This window comes from Castanea sativa, chromosome 10 (assembly GCF_040712315.1).
Source record: "Castanea sativa cultivar Marrone di Chiusa Pesio chromosome 10, ASM4071231v1".
Taxonomy (NCBI): domain Eukaryota; kingdom Viridiplantae; phylum Streptophyta; class Magnoliopsida; order Fagales; family Fagaceae; genus Castanea; species Castanea sativa.
The window spans coordinates 8,343,298-8,357,007 of NC_134022.1; the positions used below are offsets into that span (position 1 = coordinate 8,343,298).

Sequence of the window (13,710 nt, forward strand, 5' to 3'; positions counted from 1 at the left end):
ATTGGATACTCTCGAAGTACCATAAATGCGTACTCCCTCTTCTTATATGAATGGTGGGTCCCACCACAAATTTAATTAATGAGACCCACCATTCATGTGAGAGGAGGGAGTACGCATTTATGGTACTCTGTGAGTACACAAAAATTTCCCCTTAAAATGTTACATATATAAAAATTATAGTCATAAATTCAAAATATATTTAATTAATGACTAATTTAATCATCACATATATAATAATATTTAATAAAACTAACTAAATAAATCAAAATAATAAATGTTTATAAAAACTCAAAAAGTGATAATATACTACATATGAAATAAAATAATAAATTTTATTTATCATATTCATTATTTGCCCAATCAACTTCATCTAAGTAAAAGAAAAAAAAAAAAAAAAAAAAAAAACTTCATCTAAGTCAATATTATCACCATTTTCATCATCTTACAAAATTATTTATTCATTGACATCTTCTTCGTCATCATCAACATTTACTCCTCTTACCAAACTCAAGTTTCACTTAAAAGTCAAGTTTGACAAACTCAAGTTTAAAAAAGATGCTGCATAACTAAATAACTTCGGCTCAGTGTTTTTTTCCTAAATTGTTTCTAAAATTTTGCTATTTGACAAAAAATGCCCGTTTGATGCATTCATAGTATAGAAATCAAATTTGCAAATATAATAATAAAGTGTCAAGTGTGTAGTCTAAATTTTCTAGATAAATGGGGAGAATAAAAAAATCATGAGCATGTTATTTTATTGAGCTCAATAAAGTAGTTCAATAATTTTGTATCAAAAACAAGTGTAACAACTTGTTGGACTCAACAGAAATTTTTCTTTTTTATAAAAAAACCGTTTTAAAATTTTTCTATGTATACAATTTATGAACACTTTCAACACACTCTTACAATACAAATATTTTTATACAGGATATGTATCATGTATCACAATGTACATAGTTGGGTAAAATATGACCATGCCCATAAATCCTGTTGCATAGACCCAACAAATCTTCAATGGTAATATATATATATATATATATATAAATGAACAATCGAGAAATCGGACGATTTAGACTGATTTGGATTGCATTTTCTATATTAAGTTGCAAAATACGAGAAGATATCAGTAATTTCATTATTTAGAACTACGAAATAAAAAGATAGGAAATTTTTTTTCGTTCTCTTCATTTATAAGTTTAGCTGACTTTACAAATTACAATAGTCCAATTTTTCGACCTCCATTTTGGGGTAACTTAGTGAACAGGTAATCTGATAAGAGCATGCTTTTGTTTCTCAAAATTATGATAAAATTGAGTCATAATTTAAGTTAATTACTTAACCCCACTCCATTTCTTTCTCAATGTGTGCTGTATAGAACAGTGGGAAGTCTACAAAATGTTTACAATTGTTCGACATGTTTAGTAATTACATCTGGGCAAGATTGGGCTTGCAGAAGCTCTAATCGGGTGTAAGGGTGAGCAAATTGCAATATGTAATCTTCATCTGAAGCCACAAAATCAAAGACACATAAATTAATCATCTGATTTATGTGAAAAAAACTTAAACATATTGAAAGGTAAAGAAAAAAAAATCTGAAACTCACAACTACTGTTGGAAAAGCTATTTTGTTTGGATTTGGAGGAAAATTCCTCTAACCCATTACCTAGCCGTTAAAATGACCATCTACATATACTTTTCATCACATGACCACTTATTAGTCACATGCCTTGTTTAGATGGATTAATGAGTCATGTGATTTAGCACACATAACGCTCATTTGACTTGCCATGTAATGGGTTGAGAACTTTGTCCTAATAAGATTCCATTATCTCCCACTATTGTCTCAGCAACCAAATGATAATGGCATACAGGACCCAAAGCAAAAATAAGGGTGAGAAACTCACTCTCTTTGACTGTTCCATAAAGCCAGCATAATACCTCGTCAGCAAATGCTAGGCAGACTCCTCCCTGCCAGCCAATTTTGTGAGAACCAGGAGAAAAAGGTGAGCAACACTAAAAATTAGTTCATCAAGACATGTAAAGACTTTCTGAACATCAGTGGTAATCATCATGCATGTATTTGCAGCAAAAAAGTTTTTACCTGCCAATAGTTCTTCATTTTCACTCGCTGTGTTATGTCTTTGGTTCTTAGTCTCTCCGTTCGGACGAGTCGGCCAGCATCATCCCTGCAGCACCAAAGCGGGAATAGTTAACAGCTCTGAATTCAAAGGGCAGATAATATAAAACCATGCAACTGTAAACCTAGCACCAGAATAGAATTGCAAAAGCATGTGAAATTGGGGTTAAGAGATAGAAGAAAGAAGAAAGAAGAAAGAAGAAAGAAGAAAGAGAGAGGGGGGAAGGGGGACGGGGAGAGAGGGAATCCTTCGTAAGAAAGAGGCTATGATGTTGCCCATTTTACAGTAAATCCAAATACTACGAACTTATATCAAAATTTCAGTGGATTGCTATTTCCTCCAATCAATCTCATTGCTTTCTGATTCCACCATACACTTACGTATGTGATTTTTTCCACCACAAAATAAAGGAAACCAGTAAGCAAGCAGAAAAAGATGATGCAGTAATGAAAATACCTAAATCCAATAACAACATATGGAACACCTGCTAGGAAAGATTGAATCTGCAACAGTTAAAACAGAAATGTTAATTCTTTTACACTAGATAGTAGATACAGAAATAAATAAATCAAAATAAAACAAATATTCCAATGACAATGCAGAAAAAAAAAATCAATTCAAAAGACACCTCTCAAAAAGTCAAGATATAGGGGAGTTTTTTTCTTTTTGGAAAAAAAAATGAAGCATAATATTGTATTAAAAAGCACAAAAAGGGCACAATCCTACACCAACTATCATTTCAGGTCTGGGGTATAAAACCAGAAATTATTGTAAAAATTATCGCAAACCAGATTTGGGGAAGGTACACAAGAGAAACACCTAAAAGAAAATCTAGTCTCTAATAATATAAGAGGTCAATAGACTCCAACAAATTAGAAAAAGAGAAACAAGAAGTAGGATTCATCCAATCACACAGAGAAGCAAGATATAGGAGAAATGTAAACTATGGAGTGACAAAAATATAAGATAGGGTATAAAATAAACATCCGATTAACTCAGCAAAGCACTAAATTCCAATTACCTGGGATTCAACTAACACATAGGCCATACATTTTGCAGATATACTCACAAGCATAAAACTTGGCGATTCTTTAACAAAACACAATTATAATGGCAGGAAATAGATGTGAAGCTCTCTAGGAACACAAATGGCAAATTTATTCTCATCATAGTGTACCACAGCACTTAGAAAATATGCAAACTTTTCAAGGTATTGAAAAGATGTACAATATAAATATCAGTAATATATCTCAAAAGAGCTTAGGCTTATCAGTGATGCAGAAATATTTTTGGTCATAATTGAGGATACTCTCTTTGGTAAAATCTAAAAGTGAAATTAGTTACCATAAAAATCAATATTATTAGAATGCCTTTATAAAATGCTTAAAGGCACAAAAACGAAGTCAAGGTCATATCCAAAATTAAGTGAATAACTTCTACTTCTATTCAATGCTAGAGGTTGCCAGTAGGCCTTATAGCTCAACTAGCACCTCTTGATGTTTTCAACAAAGACATCTAGGATTCAAATTTCCCCACCTTCAACTATCAGAAAAAAAAATAAAATAAAAAATAAAAAATAATGCTAGAGGTCAATAAGGTCATCACCAAACCTTAGCTGTGCCTTTTGCAAATTAAAGTTTGATTATCACAATCAATAAATTATTTACCTTCTGTAAACGCACTAAGCTTCTTTCCATTGACAGCATTGAAGATTGCTTTTAATTTTGGTTAAATATATGATTGATCCCTAATAATTGGGTATGGATCTATTTTAGTCCCTGTAATTTGAATAGTTATTTTTTAGTCCTCAAAAAATTGTAAATGTGCCAAATTAGGTACATTTACAATTTTTGAGCACTATATAATAAACTTTTCAAATCATAGGGGCTAAAATAGAACGGGACCCAGAATCTAGGGACCACCTGTACTTTAGGATTTAGTTTTTGAATGACATGTTGGTTTAATTTCATCTGATGGAAATTAACCATCCAAATATATTTAAAAATATAGTTTATATATAATAAAATATATGGGAAAAATAACTTGAAAAGCTTTTTATTTTTATTTTTATAAGTAATAATAATACGTGAAATTGTCAAGTATGTAACCTAATTTATATAGATTCTCGAATCCTTTCCCCCCTAGACCCCCAAGCACTTTGTGCATGGGAATGTGCCAATTTAGCTACAAGGCTTGCATAATTAAAATGACATGCTCTATCTTTTATATGATTTATACTAGTATATCAATATTATAAATACATGCTGAGTCAGATATCAATGACCACCAACGCACACATTCCCATGCATAAAGGAAATAATTCTCAAATGAAAAGGAAATACATGAAATTCATAGCCATATTAGAAAGTCAACTTTACCCAAATCCTGAGCAGTTTCTCTTTCTCATATCTTTCCTCAGTATGATAATCCAACTGCACAAACATTTACAAGCCAATAAAGTATAAATAATGTTGAGATTTTAATGTTGATATTCAACAGAAAATGATGTGCATTTCAACCTCACGATTTGTTTTCAACTCCACATAGAACCTCCTTCCATCATCAGTTGAATCACAGCAATCCATTTCAGCACCCATTAAAATACGATGAGCCCCAAGTTTTGTTTTAACCACAGAACAATATTCTATGTTAGCATCAATGTGATGTATCCCTTCTCCATCGGCTCTTCTTGGATCTTCAGTGGCGAGGCTTTCAAAACAGTATCCCCAATAACATCTAAATCAAAAAGACAACAATAAATTAAAAATTTTCACTTCCCCCAATAACATCAAAATCAAAAAGACAGACTAAATAAAACATTGTTCGCTTAAAATTAATAGTAGAAAGGGAAAGTTAACAAATGACACAACGCTCTTAAACATGTGTGGAGATTTTAGACCAAGTAGATGAAGTACACCAAAGTAATATTTAAAGTTACTAAAGAGATGCAATATAAGACTGTACAATGACGTCATCTAACAGAGTTGATTGGTCAATAATATTTTCCCTTTGTCTTCCATTTTTTGGGTTTAATGCCTGTCTCAGACAAAGCACTTGTCTCTCATCTATACTGGAATAACCCTCAGCACAGCTAGTGAACCAAACAATGTTTTCCTCCCAATGTTGAATTACTCACTCTCCAGCCAAAGACAAATACTTCTCCCATTTGATTTCAAACTCTTAACTCTGTACAAAACGGAATGAAAACAGGGAGAATATTTCTTGCTAGCCACAACTACTATAATGTTTAGTAGAACATTAATAACATTATGGATTCATCTTCAACACCTTCCCCCCCACCCCTCTTTTTTTTTGCTTCTTTCTCTCTCCCTGCACCCTCTTAAAGAAAAAGAAGAACCTTCTAATGAAACAAAAAATTGCCTCAAATGATCCAAAGGTATACTTTTGCTTTTCAATGAACCAAAAGTATATCTGTGATGTAAGAAATATTCCAAGCATCTAAAAATCAAGAAAATTGCATAAGTAACAATTGTCTACTCCCATCACAAAGAAGTCAGACCAAAATGTTTGCACCTTTGTTACCCTTCTAAGTTCCTTATAACTATAACTAAGAGTCTCACATCTGTGTTATTCTGAAAATAATAGATATGAAGCAATACCTTCGACGTTCCAATTCACTTTTTGGCCTTTCTGGTAGCTTATGTACATCAAGATAGATGACCCCGTTCCTCTTATGCACGCCCATCTCCCAAGGCTCTCGAAGATAAGCAGCAGATAATATCTGCAGAAAAGATGAGAAAAGCAGTTGAAGCACTATTAGATGCTGCTCATCAACCTAACCAAGCTCATGGGTTGAATACCAGGAAAAGTTAACCAATCATAACTACCAACAAAGACTAGTAGATAAATTCTAGTAACATTCTCATATTATTAAATGAAAGCATATTCACTTCCAATATTCTATAATATAATCAATCTCTTCTATTCTTCCTTATCAAGGATGCCCCATTGTTAATTTCTGCATAGTTTAATTCTTTTTTCTTCCACGTCCATGTGTGTGTGTGTTTGGTATTCAAATGTTGTTTATCTCCTGGCATTAGCATCCAAGGATCCAAAAAAGTAATAATAATAATATTGAACATAAAACCAGTTGTAAACATTGCTCAAAGGAATTAGGACTTACCTTATTAAGGTTGTTACGAAAAGTCTGCAAAAGCACCCCAGAGAAAGGAGAGAGAAGGAAAACCCTTTAGTAAATAACCTCAATAAAAACACTATAGACTTATGAAAGCTAGAGTTATAACGCATTCATACCACAAAATGCATGTTTTGAAGAGGAATATTTTTGTCTCTTATGCAACCAAGAAGATCACCAAAACCTTCAGAGCCCAAATCTGGTTTAAAGGGGGGGGGGGGGGGGGGGTGGAAGAGTTGCCTTCTTACATCAGCCAAAAACACAACCCAAAAATAAATGCATATATAAAGATAAAATTCAATATTTTTCAAATAGAAATCTCTTTATGCTAAATCAAGGTTGCAATATTTGGGAAACAAGCATACCTTTTTTTTCAATAAAGGTATCAAAACCTTCATTCAGATCAGCTCCAACATCTTCAGAAATTAGACGCTTAAAAAGCCTCTAGTAAACAGAATAAGGAGTGATGTGAATGAGATGACCACAACCACAAATTTCATATGTACACCAATTAAAAGAATTTTACAAGAAAACTAATTTAGAAGTCCAAACCCAGAAAACTTACCAAGCTGCGATCATCGAAGTGGACGTCTCCCCCTTCTACACGACTATAGCAAGCAAGTTCGCATGGCTATTGGATGAAATTAGCAAATTCAGTGAGGGATAAGAATCAACAAAAATGTCCAATTACAATCTGTTTTCACCATCCAAAAATTCTTTATTTTATGTTCCTTTCACCATTATAATGAAAGCTATACAAACATCGATACAATTATGGTGCAATCAATTACCATCTGGAAAGATCTAGGTCAAAGTTTTTAAAAACAAGATATGGAAATCAATATTTGGTGGAAATCTCCTTTTACTGCATTAATATATCAGACCTAAAAAGTGCTTGATCAAATTACAAGAAGAGAAAGCAGTTCCTACCTCCTGAATATTAATACATTTTCTTGATAATGTTTCTTCACTCTTTGAAAGCTTTAGTTCAGAAACAAAACGTTCATCACGACCATTCATAAACTTAGAACCAAAACCAAAGTTCTGTCTCTGAGGAAAAGGTCCAGGTCGAGGAAGGAGGCCTGGTCCTCCTCTATCATTTTGCCAACGGCCACGCCCGCCTCTACTGTGGTTGTTAGGATTGCGTACAGCAGGCAACACTGCCAAAGGGTATTTTGATGAGTTCACACGGAAAATACAAAATCACAAAATTTAGTGAGTGCAAGAAAGGGGAAGGGAAGTGACAGGGCCTTGCCTCACAAATTGATTATAAAAAAAAACATTTATCACTTGCGTTCGGTAAGATCAAGTTAATTAGCAATATGTAGCCACATATAAGACTGCTACAAGCAAATGCAAGGAACAAATACTCTTAAGCTATTAACTTTTATCATGTTGAAGAGCACAGTCAGTCACATCCCAAAAAGGCAACACCATTGTTCTCAAAAGCTGATTTGAAACTAAGTTCTACTTCTCTGTGGCCAACCTCCAATGTCTGGATATGTCAATGACTCAATCTTAATAATAATATTCACAACAGTCTTCAAAATGAAATGGGTGAACAATTAAAAGGCTTTACTTCATTCATGCAGCCAGTATTAGCCATATCATTATATAACTCACAGCAACATATTTCATACTTATGGAACAAAATACCAAAGCTTCTTTAGTCACAATCGAGTTCAAAGCTTCAAGCACCCAATTTTATCACAAAATGTTCCATTAGTAAGTTGCAGCAAAACATCACAACCGCTACTAAAACTAGCACAACAAAATAAAGCAAAACAAGCGATATTAGAGACAGAAGAACCAACAAGATCATGGAGAAGCAGTCATAGAAACAAAAACAAAAAAAAAACCCAGATGAGGGGAATGCTTCAAAACCAAAGTAAAACCAGAAAATACGAAAAACCCATGAAAGAAAAGTAACCAGGAATAGAGAAAGGACTAATCGCAGTGGTTTTGCAGTAATCTTCATTATCAGAACCAAACAGATCTCTATCGTCTTCTTGGTAGCCATGAAAGTCTCTACTGTTAATCTCTACCTCTTCATCGCCATTCTCCTCTACTCCTATTACTTCTTGTTCTTGCTCTTTTCCACTGCTCACGCTCCTACTGGGGCTGCTTGAAGCTCCGCCGTTGGATGAAGAAGCGGAGGACGATGACGATGATGCTGCCGATGAAGAGGAGGAGGAAGAAGAGGACGATGACGATGATGGTGATGATGAGTGGGCCCCACCATCTGGTCGTTCGTTTTCGTAGTCTTCTCCGAAGATATCTACGTCTTGTTCTGAGAAATCCATGGTGTGTTTTTTGATCAGTTTTGTGGGTCTGTCTGTGGTGGTAGCTTGAAATTTTGATGGGGTGGGAGGGTGAGTTGGTGAAACGTGACTCGGTTTGATTCGGTGAGTTGCGGGGTTTTTAATTTTTATGCGAGGTAAGAGGACACGGCAGTACTGAGTTGGACTAACTGGACCGATATATTTTGATTGGGCCCATGGATTTTATGTGAAATGAAAAGGAGACGAGGAATTGAGCAAAGTTGTAGTGAGTTTTGACTTTATTTGTTGAGCCGAGGAATAAGAAAATTGAGCCCCTGTAAGAGGTTAGAGCTCAACAAGGCCTACCACAAATCAGAACGAATGGGCTTGTTGAGCATCGTTTGGATGGACCTTAACTACCGCCCTCAAATCCAAAACATGTTGTTCAATCGTTTAAAAATTCTAGTCATGACAAATTATATTTTCTTTTTTCTTTTTTTCTATCCTATTTACTAACTTTTTCTTCTTCTTTTTTCCTGGTAGAGAGAAGCATACATCAGTATTATGACAATCTTTACCCATAAACCATACACTATATTACTCATTTCATTATATAATAACATTACAACAAATTATTACAAAAAAAAAAGACAAGAAAAAGATATAGCACATTGAAAATGGAACAAAAGCGAGGGAAACACCAGTTTGAGAGAATAGTCAGGGATACCCAATGATCCATAAGCTGGCTAGACCATTTCAAAAGCATCATCTGCTCCACCATTTGAACCCGGCTCCTCTGATTGTTGGTTCCATTCAATAACTTCAACTTCATGTTGATGTTCTAAGTTGTGCAACGTAGTAACAGTTGCCCTTATCATGATGTTAATCTCGGGAATGCTTGGAAGCACGTTTTGTAGCCAGCGTAGAAAGATCACAAGCACATACAGAAGCCAAGAATAACGAAATGAGATCATTATAATGATTGGGTAAGCATACCAAAAGAGAGCTTGTGGGAACACAATGGAGGCCACTAATGAAACTGTGAGAAAGGGATCAAATTTTCCCAATCTTACAGTTATTGGGCCTGTATTGACAGAACAAGCAATGGGCACTTTTATGCAGGTGAAGGGAAAGAGTAGGAAGAGAAGAAAAAGAATAAAAGTCTTGGTGGAAGTGGGATGAGCAATTGTGTTGAATGGATCCCAAACCAAAGAACTTCCCACCTGTGATTTTATGATGTTTATAGCAAAAAGAAATGGGTACCTCAGATCCATGTAGTACATTGTGAACCCTTACTTCCTTGTGATTCAACTAAACGCAGACGTTAGCTTTGTGTGCCAAGGCTAAGCGAATCAATACAAACATCGGTGTAGGAGCTGTGAAATCGTTGGTTTCTTCATAGTTTATAACTTTATATAGCCTCGCCCGTAACCGCAATAGAATGTAATTTGGAGTCCGCAAAATTGTCCGAAACGGACTCCAAATTACATTCTATTGCAATAGAATGTAATTTGGAGTCCGGGCACCGCTCTTGGATATACAAGCTCGCGGATTTCATATTTCTTACATTACAATCCGGGCTATGAGATTCCTAACCTGGATTTAATATTTTTGTTAAGTTAAAAAAAGAAACCAAAGGTCTACCCCCAAATCGTTTAGACACTTTTCAAAGGAAATTAGACATATTGGGAAATATACAAATAGTGATGGATTTTAGAAAGGCTAGAGTGCAAATACACTTTCTAAAGTTTCAAATTTTGGATTTGTGTTCTTAATGCTCAAGGTCATTTTGATTGACAGTCCCTCCATTAGAAAAAAGTTAATATGTTTATTAAGTTTTACATAAGCTTGCTACATGTGTTTAGTTGGTTAAATAAAATGATGACATGCCATTTTTATTATGTAATGTCAATTTATAACCTAAAGAACTTTTAAATAATTAAAATAGATTTTTTAAATCTAACAATTACAATAAATTTTAAAAAAAATACTTAAAACAAATTTTAAAAAATTTCTTTAGAAAATTTTCTAAACTATCATCATGTGAAATTTAGTAAAAAAATTTCAATAATTCTCTTATTTCTTTCACCTCTGTCAAATCTCATTGTCTCTATTTTAATGGTCAGTTTCTTCTATCTTGTGCTAAACTTGATCTTTTGTGAAATACTATTATTTAAAACATAATTTTTTTTGTAAATTAAGAAATTACTTTATTTATTAATATATGCTTATGGGAACAACAATTTGAGATGGGATGAGTTTGTGAAAATTTTGATGTTATTATATATGTCTTTGTAATATATCAATTTGATAAATTTTGAGAACGCATCATTACATTTATATTTCTTGTTTATGGAGAAATATAATATAACATAATTTATTTTTCTAGCCAACTAGCAAGTTCATGATTATTTTTTTATAAAAAAAAAAAAATCAATGATTGCACAATTTTCTTTGAATTTGCTTAAATGATTATGTATGTATAAATGATTTATGGCAACAAACGTGACAACGGATTCCAAGGTCTCTAACAATGCAATGTTAAGGTTTGTTGCTAGATATAAGTTCACGGGTAAAGTTTAGTTATGAACTTGGTTTGACTACAACTTCATTCAATATATTTTTATTAAATGTGAATTCTTACAAATGTATAATTGAATTGCATTTTTTTTCTTATACTTTTTTTGCTTGCAAAATTTTCAAAAAATCAAAGATAAATAATTATGTCATCAATTAAAGTTTAAATTTCAAGTTTTTATAGTTTAAAATTATACATAAATAATAAATTTATTTATTGAATATTAAATAACATATGATTGAAACGAAATTTGACATACTTATTAAGAACATACAGAACATACAATCCAATAGTTAAAACTTCAATATATGTAGCATTGTTAATTTTTTAGTAGGAGTTGCAGTTATTGGCTATAACAAAAGTTTGTAACTAAACCTTGTCCTAAGTTTATTCATTTACAATTGGGGTGATCTCAAGATTCTCAACAAACTTTCGAAGGATAAGCAATCAAAAAGGCAATAAATTTGGATTTATGGTAAGGTATTTTTTATTTATTTAATATATTGATACCATATAAGAAAATTTTTTATTCACAAACTCTTATAATTTATGCCTGCCATGTGTGTATATTATTATTTTTTTGAGAAAGCCATGTATGTATATTATAATTATGTAATTCGGGTAAATTATATGTAATCTATATACACAACATATAATTTCATATGATGCATTTTCAAATGTTTCAAATACATTGTTATAGTATATTGTTGACGACAGATTTCATGATATACTTTGCTTGATCTCTCCTTTTGCAGGATTAATAAATAAATATTTAGAAATGCTTAAATAAATTAGAAGAGAAGTAGAAAGGAAGAGTCTGAATAATAAACTACAGGTCGCATTTGTTAAGATTATGTCTCAGATCTGCCAAAAAAAAGATTATGTCTCAGAGCAATTTAGCGAATGGGCACGTGTTAGGAAGTTTATTATGTCAGTTTCATTATTTCTTGCCAAGCACTATTGATATATATACTAAACAAAGTATTGTAATTGTTTTATGTAAGCTTAATGCAATTTCAGTTTATTCTCCCAAATCTTTTCTCTAATTTTGATATTTATCAAGTTGAAGAGCACAGTCAGTCACACATTCCAAAAAGGCAAACACCATTGTTCTCTAAAGCTGATTTGAAACTAGCTTCTACTTTTGTCCAATGTCTTATGTCTGGATATGTCACATGTCATCTTAATAATAATATTCACAAGGGGTCTTTAAAATGAAATGGATGAACAATTAAAAGTCTTTACTTCAGGTAGTGTAGGGCCCGAGGACCGAGGACCGAGGATGAGGTTTGAGAGCCAACGTGTGCGGGAGCATGGGGACCGAAAATGAAGCTCAAGGGTCGCAGCAGGGAGACAAGGTCGAAGGCCACGGGCCCGAGGAGGAGGGCTACTCGGAAAGGTGTAGAGGAAAGTCCAAGTGCACTCTACAGCTTGCCAAGTGAGAGCCAAAGACTAAGGAGGGAGGTTTCTAGTTCAGGGTAGCTTGTGGGCTCTGCATTGACTGCCCTGCATCTAGCTACCTGGTCGCATTAAATGGTGGACAACAGCTTTATTAGCTGCATTGATGAGGAAGTGATCTGAACAGTGCAAATCACAGCTAGATAGGTTCTTTCCACCACCTTCTACAAACTGTGGGAAGGGACAAATGTCAAAAGAGGAAGCTGGTTAGGTGGTAAATAGATGGTTGAGATGTAAGGAAGAAAAGAGTATATATAGAGGAAACATCAAACAGATAAAGGGATAAGGAATCTAAGAAGAAGAACAATAGAGAGAAATTGGAGTGAATAATAGGAATGGCAATGGGTCGGGTTCGGGCCGGGTTTTTGCATACCCGGACCCGACCCGCGGGCCAAGACCTGGAACCCGGACCCGGCCCGATTATTAATCGGGTTTTTTTCCCGGGCCCCGCAGGCCCCGTTTATCTTCTTGGGCCCAAATCTAGCCCAACAATTTTTTTTTTAAGCCCATTAAATTTTTTCCCTAGATTCAAGCCTATTCAAGCCATTTAACATGGCCCAAATGCCAAAATTTGGCATTTAGGCCACATTATAGGGCAACCAAATCAAACCAAATTATAAGTTAATAATAAATCAATAAATCACAACTAAGATTTTAAATCAACAAATCACTTAAAAAGCTACAAAATAAATCCCACAAGTCTAAGAAATTACAAAATGTCTTATCCTCCAACTAACAAATGAAAAAGACTAAGAAATTCTTACAAAATGTCTTATCCTCCATAACCGGGTTTTTATTCGGGGTGGGTTTCGGATTTTTTATAAAACCCGGACCCGACCCGAACCCGCTTCGGGTTTTTTTTTTAAAAACCCATACCCAACCCTATTCTTTATCGGGTCGGGTAAAATCCGGCCCTTTAGGGTCGGGCCGGGTCGAGTATCCGCGGGCCGGATCTAAATTGCCATCCCTAGTGAATAATACTATTGAAATTGTAGTCTGGGGTTTTTCCTTCCAAGGGAGTCAGCCAACAATTTTTTAATCAAATTAAAAGCTGTTGGGGGATAAACAAACTTCCCCTAAACTCAAAATATTTAGGAGTGCCTCTCATCCTCTCGACAA

The 13,710-nt window shown here is 33.9% G+C and overlaps 1 protein-coding gene across 1 annotated transcript; it reads right to left on the reverse strand.

Moving 5' to 3' along the window:
- Positions 1-1,156: 1,156 nt before the first annotated feature.
- LOC142613728 (NAD-capped RNA hydrolase DXO1) lies at positions 1,157-8,714 on the reverse strand. The gene is made up of 13 exons (XM_075786201.1): positions 8,225-8,714; positions 7,225-7,454; positions 6,860-6,925; positions 6,660-6,738; positions 6,414-6,493; positions 6,283-6,306; positions 5,759-5,880; positions 4,658-4,874; positions 4,517-4,570; positions 2,595-2,641; positions 2,102-2,186; positions 1,905-1,968; positions 1,157-1,503 (listed from the first exon to the last, which is right to left on the reverse strand). Exons 1-13 carry the CDS (start codon positions 8,595-8,597, stop codon positions 1,400-1,402), a joined length of 1,545 nt encoding a protein of 514 aa, XP_075642316.1. The 5' UTR covers positions 8,598-8,714; the 3' UTR covers positions 1,157-1,399.
- Positions 8,715-13,710: the final 4,996 nt, after the last annotated feature.

What these genes read in the sequence shown, in the direction of transcription:
- LOC142613728 (XM_075786201.1), bottom strand. Translation starts at nt 8,597, where the DNA reads ATGGATTTCTCAGAACAAGACGTAGATATCTTCGGAGAAGACTACGAA. An exon ending in AGTGAATTGGAACGTCGAAG is followed by an intron (nt 4,875 to 5,758) that starts GTATTGCTTCAT and finishes TTTTTGATTTAG; the next exon opens with ATGTTATTGGGGATACTGTT. An exon ending in TATGTTGTTATTGGATTTAG is followed by an intron (nt 2,187 to 2,594) that starts GTATTTTCATTA and finishes TTGGTGCTGCAG; the next exon opens with GGATGATGCTGGCCGACTCG.